At 38.8% G+C, this 19,266-nt stretch overlaps 1 protein-coding gene across 2 annotated transcripts in view; it reads left to right on the forward strand.

Annotated features, from left to right (window-relative positions):
* The window catches only part of LOC129555975 (cytochrome P450 2C18-like), a 32,412-nt gene extending 16,639 nt beyond the window's left edge, over positions 1-15,773 (forward strand). The window contains exons 6-9 of one of the 2 annotated variants that reach the window (XM_055425936.2): positions 2,934-3,075; positions 5,499-5,686; positions 12,249-12,390; positions 14,123-15,773. In XM_055425936.2, coding sequence (XP_055281911.2) covers positions 2,934-3,075; positions 5,499-5,686; positions 12,249-12,390; positions 14,123-14,304 — 654 coding nt within the window. In that variant the 3' untranslated portion in view covers positions 14,305-15,773. The remainder of the gene's footprint in view (positions 1-2,933; positions 3,076-5,498; positions 5,687-12,248; positions 12,391-14,122) is intronic. The other variant, XM_055425937.2, reaches the window with a different exon arrangement.
* Positions 15,774-19,266: the final 3,493 nt, after the last annotated feature.

The following is a 19,266-nucleotide window of genomic DNA, read 5'->3' on the forward strand; positions in this document are numbered from 1 at the left end:
AAACCCTTATTGTTTCTCTGGACTTCACTGTTGTATTTATTTTTTATAGCATCTTTATTCAGTATAATTTATATACCATATCCCTCACACATTCAGTATACAATTCAGTATTTTCACAGAGTTGAACAACTACCACACAATCAATTTCTGAATATCTTTATCACCTTGAAAAGAAATCTTATATGCCTTTGGAGTCACCCTCATTCCTCCCCAATCTCCCCAGTTCTAGGCTTCACTAACTTATCTTCCATCTTTATAAGTTTGCTATTCTGTACATTTCATATTAATGGAATTATACAATATGTTTCTTTTGTGTCTAGTTTCTTTCACTTAATGCTTTTAGGGTTCATTGATGATGTAGCATACCTCAGCACTTCATTTCTTTAAATAATTAAATGGCATTTCAGTGTGGATATACCACATTTTATATATCTGTTTGTTGGTTGATAGACATTTTGGTTCTTTCTGTTTTGGTTTTTATGAGTTTGTGGACATTTGTGTACAAGTTTTATGTATGTGTATGTTTGTTAAGTTGCTTCAGTCATGTCCAGCTCTTTGCGACCCTATGGACTGTAGCCTATCAGCTCCTCTGTCCATGGGATTCTCCAGGCAAGAATACTGGAGTTGGTTGCCATAGCCAACCAACCAGGAGATCTTCCCAAACGAGGAACTGAACCCGTATCTCTTATACCTGCTATAATGGCGGGTGGACTCTTTACTACTAGCACCACCTGGGAAGCCCCACAACTTTTGTATACACATATGTTTTAATTTTTTTTGGATATATACCTAGTGATAGAATTGTTGGTGGGCTTCCCAGGTCGCACAGTGGCAAAGAATCCGCCTGCCAGTGCAAGAGACACAGGAGATGGGAGTTCAATCCCTGGGTCAGAAAGATCCCCTGGAATAGGAAAAGGCAACCCACTCCTGTATTCTTGCCTAGGAAGTTCCAAGGACAGAGGAGCCTGGTGGGCTGTAATGCATAGAGCCACAAAGAGTCGAACACAACTGAGCACAGCACAGAGAGATGATAACTTTATATTTAACCTTCGAAGGAAGTGCGGCAGATCAAAGTCTTAATGTAAGAACCGAAGCTATCAAACTCAAAGAAGAAAATTTACACGTAAAATTGACTGCTCCATTTTATATACTCACCAGCAGTGTATGAAAGTTACAGTTTATTCACATATTTGACAGTGCTTCTAATTATCTGTCTTTTTGATTCTAGCCGTCCTAGTAGAATCTGATCCATTTTCCCAAGGATCATGTTGCATCTGTAGGTCAGTTTAGGAGTAATGCCATCTTAACTATTCCAAGTCTTTCAATAGATGAACATGGGATGTATTTCTATTTATTTAGGTCTTCTTTCATTTCTTTCAGCAAGGTTTTGCATAGGCTAGCTTATTTTTGATAGACTATGTGTACATAACCACTGATTCTTCAAATTCACTTAAACAGATAGAAATAGCAATAACGATTTATAAGAACTCTATTCTCCTTCTTGGCCTCAGACTAATTTTGAGTTGACAAACTTGGAAACTGTGTGAAGTTGATGTTAAAAATGGGGATAACTACTTTTGTCTATCAGGTACAACTGTGACAGGGTTCAGTTCAGTTCAGTTCATTTCAGTCGCTCAGTCGTGTCCGACTCTCTGCGACCCCATGAATCACAGCACACCAGGCCTCCCTGTCCACCACCAACTCCCGGAGTTCACTCAAACTCATGTCCACAGAGTCGGTGATGCCATCCAGCCATCTCATTCTCGGTCGTCCCCTTCTCCTCCCGCCCCCAACCTTTCCCAGCATCAGAGTCTTTTCCAGTGATAGGGTTAAGTCTATCTTAATGGTGTTGGATTATATAATATTGGGCATGCCACAGGTCACTTGGGGATTATAAGAGCCTTATTAAATTAATGCTAGCCTAGAGGACTGGATAGGAGGAAATGGCTATTTTTGGTATGTTCATGACCTCTGTAGTCAGTATTTCAGATTGTTCCATTCTTATTATCAATTTCATGTCACATATGTCCCTCCTCCAAACCTACATTAGTTGTCCTTGTGAAGGGCTTTTGCTTTCCCAACTTCCAGTTTGTGAGAGCTTTATTCATCAATTCCTTATTCTGAGCATCTGCACTCATTTCCTCGACCAAGCTGCCTATTGCCTCACATCTTGGAATACAGTAGTGGCTGGCCCCATTTTGTCTTTGTATGTGGGATAAATAAAATCACTATTTCTTTAAACCACTGTTAACTTTTTATTGGTAGGCAAACACAACCTTAATTGATAGAAATGAGCAAATTAGAGCCATATCTTGAAAAATGTTATAAACCAGAATCAAGAGTTTGCAATTCTCTTTTCCTTTTAAACCATTTTACCTGGACTCTGCCTAAGGACCCATGAAGAAGTTGAAAATGTGCAAAAGCTAACATAGCAGCCCATCCTAGAATAGATTACAAATAAAAGAATGGATTCACAGAGACTGTTATGTTGGGAAGTCCAGGGCTAGCCATGAAGTACATTGAACTCGAGTGCCTTCCATTTTCCTCCAGCATATTTAAGTATGTAGGTTTCATCTTCATGCTCAGATACTCATGTTTCAAAATGATGACTACACCACTTCTACCTCTGTATCTGTGTTTTGACTATGAAGAAAGAAAGAGAGAAACTGGCATCAGCAAGCTCTTTGGTATGAAGTAGGTTGCTTGACCAGTGTACCTGCAACAGAGGCTTGGAATGAAGTTTTTAGGCAAGCCAGGGATGAGGAGTAGGAAATCAAGACTTCATCAGCCCAGTCCACACACTTTGCAGTTGTTGTAGTACTGCCCTCGAGTGTCTAGGTTTGTTTAGCTTTGTAATAGTGTGTGTTATTTTGGATTGATTTTAATTATTTATGCTGGCAAACTACCAGATAATTACATCAAATAACTCCTAGGAAAAGCACAATCAAGAGATGGAGTTTACTTTTGAAAACTTGGTAGCAACTGTGTCTGATTTGTTTGGCGCTGGGACAGAGACGACAAGCACCACGCTGAGATATGGGCTCCTCCTGCTGCTGAAGCACCCAGAGGTCACAGGTATGCTAACATGGTGGGCAGGGTGAGTTTCGGGGAAGATATTGGGTCTTCTGTCTTATAATTTCTCTTAGAGAAGCTTTAGTTTTGAAATTTCTATGCCACCAGCTATAAGCTGCCCCAATATTTTTTTAAACAAAGGTGAAAGTAAGACAAATTTGTATAGTAGGGAGGATTGCTGAGAAAAATGAAGGCAGTATGAGCAGTAGCAAAGGCAATAAAGCTATGGAGTTCATCAATAAAAAATTCTGGTCAAGTATCTGGACTTCATAGGAAGTGATTTGCAGCAGGCCCAACCAGGATAAATTGGCCTACAATGGACTATTAGTTTTCTTAAGAAGTGGCCACTTTGAATGGTAGATATGTTTTTACCTAAATCTTTCCCTGTTCTAAATATGCAGCATTATAATGCTAGGGTAGGGAAGATGGGAGCTATATTATTGAAGTATAGCAGAAATTCTAGAAATTTGGTGAGAAAGCCTGAGAAATTTTCACAGTCTGAGAAGTACTTTAAAAGGTTAGATTTAGAAAAAGATATATACTATTTGGACAGAAGATTATACCTAAAAGGCCACCTGATATGAAGAGCTGACTCATTGGAAAGAACCCTGATGCTGGGAAAGATTGAAGGCGGGAGAAGAAGGGGAAGACGGAGGATAAGATGATTGGATGGCATCACTGACTCAATGGACATGGGTTTGGGTGGACTCCGGAAGTTGGTGATGGGCAGGGAAGCCTGGTATGCTGCGGTTCATGGGGTCGCAAAGAGTTGGACATGACTGAACGGAACTGAACTGTACCTAAAATAATTTTTTCCCTTTTTAAACATTAAATAAGATAGCATTTCAAGTTGCAAATAAATACACACACAATACATATACAAATTGCAAACCATACATACATCAGTTACAGAATTTGATTTTTAAAACATCATATATTATTTTGATATGAAAATAATATTTGATTCCTGTTTTTCTCTCTGTGATTGTCGAGACCAGTTCGACAAGCAGTTTCAGAAAGCGCGATACAGTGAGAGAATGAGAAACGAGACACAAGAATTTATAGAAAAGCGAGGATCAGGGGACCAACACCGCTCCAAGGTGAAGGTGCCAAAACTAAATCCAAGCCAGCTTTATTATACTTTCAGCCGTGAATGAAAGAATATGTGGGGAGTTAAACTATAACTCATGTATCATTCAGGGCCAAAGAACAAAATGATCATTAACCATTTAGTAATTAGGAAACAGTAATCAATAACAAATCAGTAGCTAAGACTAATATTCTTATCTATTGATTTTCCACTAGATATGTAAAACATGTGACTCTGAGACGCCAGTTGAGAAACAGTCTGGGGTCAGTTTTCCAACCCCAGGATCATATCTTGTTTTCAAGATTATAAACTGTTCCCTCTACTTGTTCCAAGAGTCTTATGCCTTATAGCATCCAGTTTATCAATAATTATAAATTTCTTTTTCGGCCCTTGTTGGGGCCTGCTTTTCTTTTATTCTTCCTGTCTCCTACATGTGATGACAGAAATTTCTTGAGTTAATAATATACTGTTTGTGTTTAAAGTGTTTCATCATTTCTATTTTTTATTAATGATCCTCTAGCATCACCGACTGGATGGAGGTGAGTTTAAGTGAACTCCGGGAGTTGGTAATGGACAGGGAGGCCTGGCGTGCTGTGATTCATGGGGTCGCAAAGAGTCGGACACGACTGAACAACTGAACTGAACTGAACTGATGCTAATATATGAGCTTCCCCGGTGGCGCTAGTGATAAAGAACCTGCCTGCCAGTACAGAAGATGTAAGAGAGGCGGGTTCAATCCCTGTGTCCAGAAGAGCCCCTGAAGGAAGGCATAGCAACTCACCCCAGTATTCTTGCAGGGAGAATCCCATGGACAGAGGAACCTGGCGAGATACAATTCATAGGGTTGAAAAGAGTTGGACATGACTGAAGCGACTTAGCATGCATGCATGCTAATATATAGGCTTCCCTGGTGGTTCAGATGGTAAAGAATCTGCCTGCGATGCAGAAGACAAGGGTTGGGAAGATCCTCTGGAGGAGGGCATGGCAATCCACTCCAGTATTCTTGCCTGGAGAATTCCATGGACAGAGGAGCCTGGTGGGCTATTAGTCCACAGGGTCAGGAAGAGTCAGACACGACTGAGTGACTAACACTTTTTTCACTTTTCATGCTAATATATAGGTGTGCACAGATTTATCTCAAAGCCTAGCTTGTATAAGTGTCATTTGTACCTGTATTATGAAAACTCTCTAAATCTAGGTGTACTTCTGGACATGTAATTGATGTTTATAAAGATGTTGGAACACCTTTACAGAGTTTTATGTCACCCTGATTTGATATGAAAATGTGGCATGTGTTTTCCTCTTTTTTCCAATAGTCTTACTTGTGTCTTATCAGCTAAAGTCCAGGAAGAGATTGACCATGTGATTGGCAGACACCGGAGGCCCTGCATGCAGGACAGAAGCCACATGCCCTACATGGATGCTGTGGTTCACGAGATCCAGAGATATATTGACCTTGTCCCCACCAGTCTGCCCCACGCGGTGACCCGTGACATTAAATTCAGAAACTACTTCATCCCCAAGGTAAAATTGCTTCTCTTACAGTGACCTCAGCACTCTTGAAGTTCCCATATTCACAGTATGATTTCAGTCCTCAAGATGAGAGAATTGGAAAAATCATACATGTGGCAGCTTGATGGGGTTTGTGTTGTTTCTAATTTGTGGCTATAAATCTTTGTGGCAGATCTCAATATCTGGCTAAGTCTCCCAAATTTGTTCTGCTTCTTTAATATTGTTTTGGCTACTCTTAGCTGTTTACATTTCCAGATAAATTTTGGTATTCATTTGTCAATTACCCAAAACACTCAGCTGTGATTTTTTTCGTGGTAATATCAAATCAATTTGGAAATTAACATCTTGACAGGTTGATGCTTTCAATTCACAGATACAGTTAATTTGGACTATCTTTAATTTCTTTGATACTGTTTTGTTTTTAGTACAGTAACTTGCACATCTGTTATGTTTTTCTCAGATAAGAAATATTCTTGATCTTATTATACATATTATCATTTTAAAATTGCTTTTTTCATTTTTTTGGTATAAGGAAATATAATTGATTTTATTATCTTGATGCCCTTATATCTAACAACCTTTCCAAATTCATATATCATTGTTAATAATTTGTTTGTAGATTTATTTGTAATATCTATATGCACCACAATTCTGCCATCTGTTTTATTCTTTATTTTCCAATTCTCATGACTTTGATTTACTTTATTGCATTATCACACTTGCAGGATTTCAAGGATAATATTGAACAAGGTGTTGATAGTGGCTGTTGTTTCATTTATGATATCCTGGAAGAGGTGAGGGCTATATATCTCATCACTGAGAATGACATTTTATGTACATTTTTGTAAATATTAAAAAAAACAGATTAGGGAAATACTTTCTAATCCTATTTTTGTATTATTTGGGGGATAAACTTTATTTTTTACAGCAGTTTTAGGTTCACAGCAATTTTAAGCTGAAGATATAGTGATTTCCCATATACTTCCTCCTCCACACATGCATTGCGTCACCCATTATCAATATCCTCTACCACACAGGTACACTTTTTTAGAATTGATGAGCCTATACTGACCATCATTAGCATCCAAAGTTCATCATTTACATTAGGGCTCACTCTTGTACATTCTGTGAGTTTGAGCAAGAGTCTAATGATATGTATCCATCATAGTAGTATCATATAGAGTAGTTTCATGGCTCTAAAAATCCTCTGTGCTCTGTCTATTCATTCCTCTCTCCCTCAAACCCTTGGCAACCATTTTATGCCCATTGATTAGGAACTCCCTATTTTCCCCTCTCCCTTGATGTTCACAATCTGTCTAATTTTTTCCACAAATGTGTGTATAATTTGATCAAATGGATTCTCTACATTTGTTTATGTGGTATATATTTTGTTCCATCTATCTCTGTCTCCCTCATGTATAAAAAGCTGAATGTGGTTTGCTGCATTTTATTGAGGACATTTGTATTTATATTTGTTAAGAGGCTGGTCTACAATTATCCTTTCTCAAAACATTTTTGTCAGACTTCTGATATCAAGGTGATGCTGGCCTCATAAAATAGGTGGGAAATTTTCCATACTGTGGGTATATTTTTATTATGTATATATATTTCTTTTGGGTGTTCAATTAGTTTTGCCTTTTCTGTGCCTAATAAATTTGGCTTAATCTCAGATATTATATAAGAAAAAAACGGTCTTAGGTGATGTTTATCTTCTCCCAGAAAGTGTTCATCTTTCCTCCACTAGACAGAATTACATAACACCTCCTATTTCAGAATTGTATATGTACACAGTCAAAAATTGACTGCAGATGCCAATTTGCCTTTCCAAGTTTCTTTCATCTGGAATCTGGAGACCAATTTTTGTCAGCAGTTTTCCAGTGCTTTCTAACACATGATTTCTGTTTTTATTCAGACTTTCTAGTTGGCATCCTACAAGCTATTCTATTTTGAAGACCGCATATGTTACTATTATACATAAAAATAAGATAACTAAAAATTCTGCTTTGAGGAGAAAAGGGTTGTGAGTTTCTTAAGGTTGAAATTATTACTGCTATCTTCTGGGAAAGATGGAATTCTGAATATCTGTGTGCCCCTTATGACAACCACTAGCCACATGTGCCCAGTGGATGCCTGAAATGTGATTAATGCAACTGAGGAACTGAACTTTAAGTTTTATTTACCTTTGACTGGCTTTAAGTATAAGTAATGCAAAAAAGCAAAATGGCTGTCTGAGGAGGCTTTACAAATAGCTGTGAAAAGAAGAGAAGCGAAAAGCAAAGGAAAAAAGGAACGATATAAGCATCTGAATGCAGAGCTCCAAAAATAGCAAGGAGAGATAAGAAAGCCTTCCTCAGCGATCAATGCAAAGAAATAGAGGAAAACAACAGAATGGGAAAGACTAGAGATCTCTTCAAGAAAATTAGAGATACCAAGGGAACATTTCATGCAAAGATGGGCTCAATAAAGGACAGAAATGGTATGGTCCTAACAGAAGCAGAAGATATTAAGAAGAGGTGGCAAGAATACACAGAAGAACTGTACAAAAAAGATCTTCATGACCAAGATAATCACGATGGTGCGATCACTCACCTAGAGCCAGACATCCTGGAATGTGAAGTCAAGTGGGTCTTAGAAAGTATCACTACGAACAAAGCTAGTGGAGGTGATGGAATTCCAGTTGAGCTATTTCAAATCCTGAAAGATGATGCTGTGAAAGTGCTGCACTCAATATGCCAGCAAATTTGGAAAACTCAGCAGTGACCACAGGACTGGAAAAGGTCAGTCTTCATTACAATCCCAAAGAAAGGTAACACCAAAGAATGCTCAAATTACCGCACAATTGCACTCATCTTACACGCTAGAAAAGTCATGCTCAAAATTCTCCAAACCAGGCTTCAGCAATACGTGAGCCATGAACTCCCAGATGTTCAAGCTGGTTTTAGAAAAGGCAGAGGAACCAGAGATCAAATTGCCAACACCTGCTGGATCATTGAAAAAGCAAGAGAGTTCCAAAAAACCATCTATTTCTGCTTTATTGACTATGCCAAAGCCTTTGACTGTGTGGATCACAAGAAACTATGGAAAATTCTGAAAGAGATGGGAATACCAGACTACCTGACCTGCCTCTTGAGAAACCTATATGCAGGCCAGGCAGCACCAGTTAGAACTGGACATGGAAAAGGACTATATACGTCAAGGCTGTATATTGTCACCCTGCTTATTTAACTTGTATGCAGAGTACATCATGAGGAACGCTGGGCTAGAAGAAGCACAAGCTGGAATCAAGATTGCCAGGAGAAATATCAATAACCTCAGATATGCAGATGACACCACCCTTATGGCAGAAAGTGAAGAGGAACTAAAAAGCCTCTTGATGAAAGTGAAAGAGGAGAGTGAAAAGGTTGGCTTGAAGCTCAACATTCAGAAAACTAAGATCATGACATCTGGTTCCATCACTTCATGGGAAATAGATGGACAAACAGTGGAAACGGTGTCAGACTTTATTTTTTTGGGCTCCAAAATCACTGCAGATGGTGATTGCAGCCATGAAATTAAAAGACGCTTACTCCTTGGAAGGAAAGTTATGACCAACCTAGATAGCATATTTTTTTTTTTTTTTTTGCAGTACGTAATTATTTATATTTTCCAGCATATATACACATGTGCTTTTTTTTTTCTTTTATTCACACGCTCTTTCTCTACCACGTTTCCTTTTTTTTTTTTTAATTTTATATCTAAAAAAGAATTTTATTAAAAAAGCACAAATGCAAAGAAATGAACAGAGGAAAATTTATGCGTCGAACCTGGACTGGTCACTTATGATAATATACATGCTACAATTCCATTCTCTCCAATCATTCCACCTTCACCCTCTCCCACAGAGTCCCAAAGACTGTTCTAAATGCCTATGTCTCTTTTGCAGTCTCTTATACAGGGTTCAGGTTACCATTTTTCTAAATTCCATATATATGCGTTAATACACGGCATTGATGTTCTTCTTTCTGGCTTACTTCACTCTGTACAATTGGCTCCAATTTCATCCACCTCACCAAAACTGATTCAAATGCATTCTTTCTGATGGCTGAGAAATACTCCATTATGTATATGTACCAAAGCTTTCTTATCCATTCATCTGCAGATGGACATCTAGGTTGCTTCCATGTCCTGGCTATTATAAACAGTGCTGCAATGAACATTGGAGTACATGTGTCTCTTTCAATTCTGGTTTCCTCGGTATGTATGCCCAGGAGTGCGATCGCTGGATCATATGGCAGTTCTATTTCCAGTTTTCTGAGGAATCTCCACACTGTTCTCCATAGTGGCTGTACTAGTTTGCATTCCCACCAACAGTGCAAGAGGGTTCCCTTCTCTCCACACCCTCTCCAGCACTCATTGCATGTAGACCTTTGGATAGCAGCCATTCTGACTGGTGTGAAATGGTATCTCATTGCGGTTTTGATTTGCATTTCTCTGATGATGAGGGATGTTGAGCATTTTTTCATGTGTTTATTAGCCATCTTTATGTCTTCTTTGGAGAAATGTCTGTTTAGTTCTTTGGCCCATTTTTTGATTGGGTCACTTAGTTTTCTGGAATTAAGCTGCAGGAGCTGCTTGTATAATTTGGAGATTAATCCTTTATCAATTGCTTCATTTGCTATTATTGTCTCCCATTCTGAAGGTTGTCTTCTCACCTTGCTTAGAGTTTCCTTTGCTGTGCAGAAGTCTTTGATTTTAATTAGGTCCCATTTGTTTATTTTTGCTTTTATTTCCAATATTCTGGGAGGTGGGTCTTGGAGGATCCTGCTGTGATTTATGTCAGAGAGTGTTTTGCCTACGTTCTCCTCTAGGAGTTTTATAGTTTCTGGTCTTACATTTAGATCTTTAATCCATTTTGAGTTTATTTTGGTGTATGGTGTTAGGAAGTGTTCTAGTTTCATTCTTTTACAAGTGGCTGACCAGTTTTCCCAGCACCACTTGTTAAAGAGACTGTCTTTTCTCCATTTTATATTCTTGCCTCCTTTGTCGAAGATAAGGTGTCCATAGGAGCGTGGGTTTATCTCTGGGCTTTCTATTTTGTTCCATTGATCTATATTTCTGTCTTTATGCCAGTACCATACTGTCTTGATGACTGTGGCTTTGTAATAGAGCCTGAAGTCCGGCAGGTTAATTCCCCCAGTTCCATTCTTCTTCCTCAAGATTGCTTTGGCTATTCGAGGTTTTTTGTATTTCCATACAAATTGTGAGATTATTTGTTCTAGTTCTGTGAAAAATATTGTTGGTAGCTTGATAGGGATTGCATTGAATGTATAAATTACTTTGGGTAGTATACTCATTTTTACAATATTTATTCTTCCAATCCATGAACATGGTATATTTCTCCATCTATTCATGTCCTCTTTGATTACTAGATAGCATATTAAAAAGCAGAGACGTTACTTTGCCAAAAAGGTCTGTCTAGTCAAGGCAATGGTTTTTCCCGTGGTCATGTATGGATGTGAGAGTTGGACTGTGAAGAAAGCTGATCGCCGAAGAATTGATGCTTTTGAACTGTGGTGTTGGAGAAGACTCGAGAGTTCCTCGGACTGCAAGGAGATCCAACCAGTCCATCCTAAAGGAGATCAGTCCTGGGTGTTTATTGAAAGGACTGATGCTGAAGCTGAAACTCCACTCCTTTGGCCACCTAATGCGAAGAGCTGACTCATTGGAAAAGACCCTGATTTTGGGAAAGATTGAGGGCAGGAGGAGAAGGGGACGACAGAGGATGAGATGGTTGGATGGCATCACTGACTCAATGGACATGGGTTTGGGTGAACTCCAGGAGTTGGTGATGGACAGGGAGGCCTGGCGTGCTGCGGTTCATGGCGTCACAAAGAGTCAGACACGACTGAATGACTGAACTGAACTGAAAATAAGTTATAATGTAAAAATTACCATTTTAACTATTTTAAAGTGAGCAATTCAGTGAAATTTAGTACATCCACAATGTTGTGCAACCATAGCTACTATCTAGTTCAGAACATTTTCATCACTCCAAAAAGAAACCCAACCTATCCATTAAGCAGTCATTGCCCATTCCTCCCTCCCTCCGGCCCCTGACAACCACTAACCTGTTTCTATCTGTTTGGATTTGCCAGATGTCATTTTTAATCATATCAGACTTCTATTTTTGAAAAGCCCTATAAACAGGTTCCAAATACATCTGACTTTTCAAGAGTCATCAGAGGTTTACATTTTAAAACATAATCCACATATGAGATGTATGAAAATGAAATGATGAAATTGAGCAAAACGAACAGCAGTGTCTAAACACCGTGATAAGTAAAGGGGATTCAGAAACCAAGTAACCAAGTAGTCAGTACTTCAGATGTTGTTGGAGGCCACTTAGTAACATCACTGCCATTGATTTTAAACCCATCCGTGCTTATTGCTTGGTCTGTCTCTCTGGAATTGCCACTGCCCTTCTTTGGCTCTGGGGCTCTTCATCTATAGATCAAAGACTGGACTAAATGATTTGCAACATTTCTTTTGTTCCATGATTTCTTATAACTCAGTTGATCTTCATCTTTCATTCCAGGGCACGACTATAGTAACATCACTGAGTTCTGTGCTACATGATGACAAAGAATTCCCCAACCCAGAGGTATTTGACCCTGCCCACTTCCTGGATGAGAGCGGCAACTTTAAGAAGAGTGACTACTTCATGGCTTTCTCAGCAGGTAATAAAAGTTAATTTCCTTAAGTACTTAGGGAACAAGGTACCTTTCTGGAGTTGGTTGGAACTTAATGATGCCCTCTCTGGGGCTGGTAGAAGTGCTTTTTGTCCACAATCACAAGCACCATTCTCAATGCCCTTGTGTTTCCTCCCCTCACCACACATTCCCAGTATTGGAACTTCAGGGAGGTGACCCAGTTCTTCCAAAGTAAGAAAGCTAGAAAACAGGTTAATTGAATTATGCCTATAGCATAATTCAATAATAATCTTAGGTAGCACTGAGCTACCTGTGAGCTCCTCTTAGCAGGTGAAACTTTTAGACTTTCCTTGCCTGCCATGAGAAAGGTACATAAGTCCATAAGTTTGCGTATTTACCATGTGATATCCCTCACTCCCTAGGCTGAGTTCTGGGGTTAAAAGTACAGAATGGGCACCAACGTGGGCTCACAATCTAGTTAGGGAAGCAGATTACTAAAGAGAACATTGAATAGTGTTGTGAGAGAGGAAAGCACAGGCTGCTCATGAGACCAGAAGGAGAAACCCTGTTTTCTGGTCACTCATACACCACAGTGAGACATAAACTGGAATAAGGAACATTCTTACAGAAGAAAGGGAATTTGAACTGCCTCACAGGAACGAAGTGAGAAGAGACGTCAGGGCAGTTTTACAGGAGCAGGACATTTTTTTAGATTGAGAAAGTCAGAACCTGCCAACTAACTGCAGTGTCAGCAAGTCCTTGGAAATGCGGCAGGAGACCCTGCAGTGGTTGCAGAGCACTGTGATCATCTTCCACTGATGATCATAGATCTTGAAACTGGGTCTCCACAACTACAGTGTGTGCTGAGTCTCTGGCTGCAGACTCACCTCCATGTATTTGACAGCTTTTGATGCCTGTTTTGTGTCTTGCTCTGTATATACCAAGATGTTAAGGACTGAGCCTTCCCTTCAAAAGCACACATTTTAGCATAGCAGAAGAACCAGAATTATGATTTAAGGTGATTCATGCTTCAACTGAAGCAATGAATGTGGTATTGAGGAAACTCAGAGAAGGCAAGATTCTACTGTCTGTGAATATCGCAAAGACCATAAGGAGGAAATGACATGGGACGCAGGTCCTGAAGGAAGTGTCAGAGAACTGCATCTTGACCTAATGAAACATCATGAGACAAAAGTAGAGGTTTCATGGTGTATTGGAGGTTGATGAAGAGTGATAGATATGGCTAGCGCTAAGAGTAGAGGGTGTGAAGAATGGAAAGAAGGATATCGAACATCATGCTGGGAACAAAGTATGAAGGGCCAGCTCAACTCATTTGGACCTCATAACAGATGGGAGAGACATTTAATATTTTCAAGTGGGAGACTGACACATTTAGACATGTACTTTTGAAAGCACATGGAGGAAAAATATCTTTAGCTGAATTTTGTGCCAGAAGTAGAAAGGAAGCACATATATACAAGTTCCCTCCTCTCAGGGCTTCTAATAGAAACTGGAAGTGGAAAAGAGCAGTTAAAATGTGGGAATACACGATGAAGTGCTTGACACAGAGCTGACAATCAATATTTACTGAATGAAAAATTCCTATGAAGATATTAGGTGAATAGCGAGTGTGTCTCTCCTGTTTATCTGTCTCTAAACATCTTTCCAGGCCTCCATCTGTTCAATCATTCATACATTTTGTGACAATTCAAAATGTAATAATGTTCAAGGAACAAATCCCCCCTGTGTGTATTTTCAGGAAAACGAAATTGTGTGGGAGAAGGCCTGGCCCTCATGGAGCTGTTTTTATTTTTGACCACCATTTTACAGAAATTTACCCTGGAATCTGTGGTTGACCCAAAGGACCTCGACACCACCCCAATTTCTAGTGGGTTTGGCCATGTGCCGCCCCCGTACCAGCTCTGCTTCACTCCTGTGTGATGAAGGGCAGTCCATCAGCTGCTGCTGTGCTGTTGTCTGTGATTAACTCTCATCTGGGGCATCATTCACCTCCTTCTTACTACCAGGGATACTCTTTCTGACCGCTCATCTCATACCGCCACAATTTTCTCAGTATCCAGTGAATATCCAACTTCCATGAAAGGAAAGTCTCTTGAGTTTTACTGCACAAATGTATTTGCTGTCTTCATATTCTGTAACACTTATATTGACTACCACATATGCTAATACTTCTTAAGAGTCAGTACCATGTTATCACTGTAAAACAGAGTGGAATTGTTGGTATAAGCCAACGCACAGCCATTTGCTTTCCAGATGTTCTAAATAAAAAGCAGCAGTATTTGCTGAGCCAGTCTCAGACTTTCCTTCTTTTGTACATAATGCAGGTAAGAAATGAATGAAAGTAAGCGTCTGAAGAGGCCGTGCTTGTGCTCATAATGATAACACAGAGAGGGACAAAGGGGAAGAGGGCAGGAAAACTCTTTGCTGAGTATCACCTGGGCTTACTTGAGGATTGGATTTGGAAATGAGAGAAATTGTGTCCAAGAGCTGCCGGGAGCCAGCGAGGGAAATCCTACCTGTGGCAAAGGTTAATTGGGGAAGAGGCCTGACGGGCAAAGGCTAATCAGGACTCGAGGAACCCCCTGGACTTACCCGAGCATCTACCCCAAAGAAAACTGGAGTCTGACTGCCTTACTATCTTACGCCTCTTACCAAGTCCTGTAATACTTACGGGGGCTTCCCCCCAACCACCTTTCTCTGAAAACATTAATTCAGAGCTGTTGTTAAAAAGTTCTCCTCGGCTTAGTAGCAGTGTTCCAATCCAAGCCCCTCTGATAGTTTTCTAACTTGCCTGACAAGTTTGTCCGGGCTTTTACAACTACGAATGTGACTGTTTACAGCCTCCCAGCCATGCAAGGACAGAAAGCCTAATATTCTAAAATACAGGAATTTGTTGAAGAAGTTAAAATCATTAGAATAGTACTAAAAAAGATTTCATTGTTGAATCAATGCTTGCTGCAAAGTTTCCATATTTTCTATTTATTGTATCCTTGGAAATATATTAATCACATATAGAGAAAATAAGTAGCCTTTGATTTAACCACATCAGATCTTAAGTTAATAAATTCTTTTCTTGTAGCTCACTACACCCTTGCCTTATCGGAATGTAACCTTGTCATGTGTCTTTGGAGAATAGCGCCTGACTTTAGGTAAATCACCTTGAAAGAATATAAGTCTTTTTCTAGCTGACTAACCTTTGTTAGGAGAGAGGGCCATAAACTGTTAGCAGGCCTCCTGGCCAGAAGATGATGTAAACCACCTAAAACTTTTGTATATCACGAGACATACAAAAATAAGCCCTGATCCTGATAAGGGTCAAGATTGCTGACCCCGCGTGATTTTGGTGTGACTCTATACCTCCCTTTCTCTATTTTTTATGTGCACAACTTAGGGTATAAAAGAAGCACTGGAAAATAAAGTTTTGGGCCTTGCTCACTGAAGCTTGGTCTCCCCATGTCGTTTTTTCTCTTTTTCTCTATTCTCCTTTTTCTGGTTGAGATCCTTGAAGCACTGGGCCCTCTGCGTTTACTTATCTGCCTGGGCTTCTAAGACCCACTCGAGGGGGTGCCCTGGTGGGGTGCCTCCAGTGATTCGAGAGGGCGCCTGCGGCCTACGTAAACAGAGCAAAACCCATGCTGGGGTCTTATTGTTTTCCTGCGTAAACCAAGGAATTATCAGCCTCTGTCTGTCTGTCTGTCTGTCTCTCTCTCTCTCGCTGACACTGACACCGTTCATCCCAAGGATACCCTGGGTCCATATCGAGGCGGGTCCCTGATAAAGAGCAGCTCCAGCCTGTAGGGAAATAGTGAGAAAATCAGCAATTGGGAGGACTGAAAATAAGTGTTGGAATTCATTCCTCTGGTTGGCGCTACTGTGAACACTAAAAGAAGATATGAAATGTTCACATTACTTTGTGTTTCAAATTTATAGTCAAATATTTACCTATGTTTCTGTATTTCTAATCATGTACTCTAAGTGTTATTCTTTTCTCTCTGAGCAAGAACAAAATCCCTAGAAGGTGTCACCAGATTCTATTTTTTCCTACTTTCCATCACATTGTTTTATATGTAACATCAGTGGTGGCAATATGATATTATAATCCTGAACTTTTTAGTCTCAAGACGTCTCTGAAATATAGACAGCTGAGAGATAAAGAATATCTTTGGGACTTATCCCTGAAACACTAATGGAAATGAGAATTAGAAATTCCTGTTGAAAGTTTTATTAATATAATAGTTATATAGAAAATTTGACTTCTTTTAAGGAAACATGTACTAAAATAATTCAGGTCTTTGATACCAAGACCAGGTATCAAGTCAGCAGTTTACACGCACTCTGGTTCAGAGTAAAAATTCTTAGCACATGCTACCAAATTTTTTCTCTGACACTTGCATTTGTTTTAAAAATGTATGAAGCCAACTATTAGCTTATATCCCAATAAACTAGTTTTTCACATATGAATACTTAGTATTGCCATTGGACATCTGAAAAAGTGCTCAGCAACATTAAGCTTTACAGAAATGCAAATTTAAATTTTAATGAGATATCCTTAGATAGCCATCAGAATGGTTAAAATGAAAAAAAATTATACTAAGTTTTGGCTAGAAAGTGAAGCAACCGGCATTCTCAGAGTAATACTATAAATTGGTTCAAGCATTTGGACAACTATTTGGCCATTTTTATTGAAAGTAAAAACATGAATGTCCAGCAGTTTCACTTGTAGGTATGTACTGAACAGAAATGCAATACTTTGGGATATGAACAAGACATGTTTAGGAATGCACATAACAGCACCAATCAAAATAACCCCACATAGGAAGAATCTGAAATGTCTATAACAGTACAATGGGAAACATAAATTATGCAATTCTTTTTCATGATTTGTGTCTTGATTATACAGAAATATTCACCCTGTGTTAGTGTGTTGGCATGAACATTTAGAACCTGCATATTTTCTCTGTGGATGTTATCCTTCAGTTAAAACATTTATTTAAAAGCAAACGGATCTACAGAAGAAATATTTGAGCAGTAATTTCAAAGAATTTCCCAAAATTAATGTTAGATACTATGCCACACGTTCAGGAAACTCTAAGAACATCAGGTTGGAAAAATACCCTGAAGTCTACATGTAGGTACATCATATTCAAACATAGAATATAAAAACAAAGAAAATATCTGAAAGAAGCCAGAGAAAGAAAGAAATCTTACCTTTAGAGGAACAAAATAAGAATTACATTGGGATTTTCTTCAAAATCTGTGCAAGCAGAAAGATTGGAGTGAAATATTTAAAAGAAAAAAAAATGCACCAACTTTGATTTCTGTATACAGTGAAACTGGCTTTTAAAGAAGAGATAAGGACCCTCAAACAAACAAAACTGAGAGAATTTGAATCCAGTCCTTGACTGGCAAGAGGGTACCTACATGTGAAACACATGCACATAGAATCTACATGCAGATCTTACACCCTTTACAAAAATTAACTAAAAATGGATCATAGAACTTAATACAGAGTGCAAAATTTTAATTCCTAGGAGATCACATGACAGAAAATATAGATTACCTTGACTAGGTGATGACTTTTAAAATTTATCTCTGAAGCATAATCCACAAAAATAATTGATAATTCGGAGTTCATTAAAATTAAAACTTTCTACTCTGTGATACATACTGTCAATGGAAGGAAGAGACAAGCAACAGACTGGGATAAAGTATTTGCAAAAGGCTTATCTGGTGAAGGACTGTTACCCAGAATAAACAAAGAGCTCTTAATTAAAACTCAACAGTCAGAAATATAACAACCTGATTTTTAAAATGTGCAAAATATCTGAACAGAAACATTAGCAAAGAAGATATCCAAGGCCCAAATAGGCAGGTGAAAAGTGCTCAACATCATATGTAATTAGAGACTTGGAACTAGATACCGCTACACACATTATGTGTGTGTGTGTGCTCAGTTGTATCTAGTTCTTTGCAGCTCCATAGACTGTAGCCCACTGGGCTCCTCTGCCCATGGAATTTTCCAGGCAAGAATACTGAAGTTGGTTGCCATTTTCTTCTCCAGGGGATCTTCCCAACTCAGGGATGAAACCCATGTCTCTTGTGTCATGAATTGGCAGGCGGATTCTTTACCACTTGTGCCACCTGGGAAGCACACGTTATAAAATGGCTAAAGTTCAAATCATTGATAAAACCAAATATTGACAAGGATGTGGAGCTGCAAGGTTTGTTAGTCTTTACTGGTGGGATGTAAAGTGGTATAACCACTTTGGAAGAGTTCAGTTCAGTTCAGTAGCTCAGGCGGGTCCGACTCTTTGTGACCCCATGAAAGAGTTAGCAGTTCCTTAAAAAATGAAACATATACTTACCATATGATACAGCAGTCATACTCCTTGGCATTTACTCAAATGAGTTGAGAACTTACATCTGCACATTAATGTTTTTAGTTACTTTTTTCATAAAAACATGTTTATTCATAAAATTAATTTTTATAGTTGCTTTATTCATAAATTTATGTCAAAACTTGGGAGCAGTCTAGATGTACTTCAGTTGTTGAAGTATAAACAATGATATATCAATTGAATGGAATATTATTCATTGTTTAAAAAAAAGGTAGCAAGCCATGAAAAGAACCCTAAGCACATTACTAAGTGAAAGAAACCAATTTGAATGCTACATATTGTGTAATTCTAACTCTGTAACATTCTAGAGAATTATGGAGACAATACAAGATCAGTGGTTTCCAGGGACTTGGGAAGGAGGGACAGATAGATGGAGCGCAGAGAACTTTCAGGTCAGTGAAATCATTTTGTATAATACTTTAATGGTGGATACATGCTATGCTACATTTGTCAAAATCCATAGAACGTACAAAATTAAGAATGA

This window comes from Moschus berezovskii, chromosome 12 (assembly GCF_049115385.1).
Source record: "Moschus berezovskii isolate FMDL1 chromosome 12, NW_MosBer_1.0, whole genome shotgun sequence".
NCBI classification, from domain to species: Eukaryota; Metazoa; Chordata; class Mammalia; order Artiodactyla; family Moschidae; genus Moschus; species Moschus berezovskii.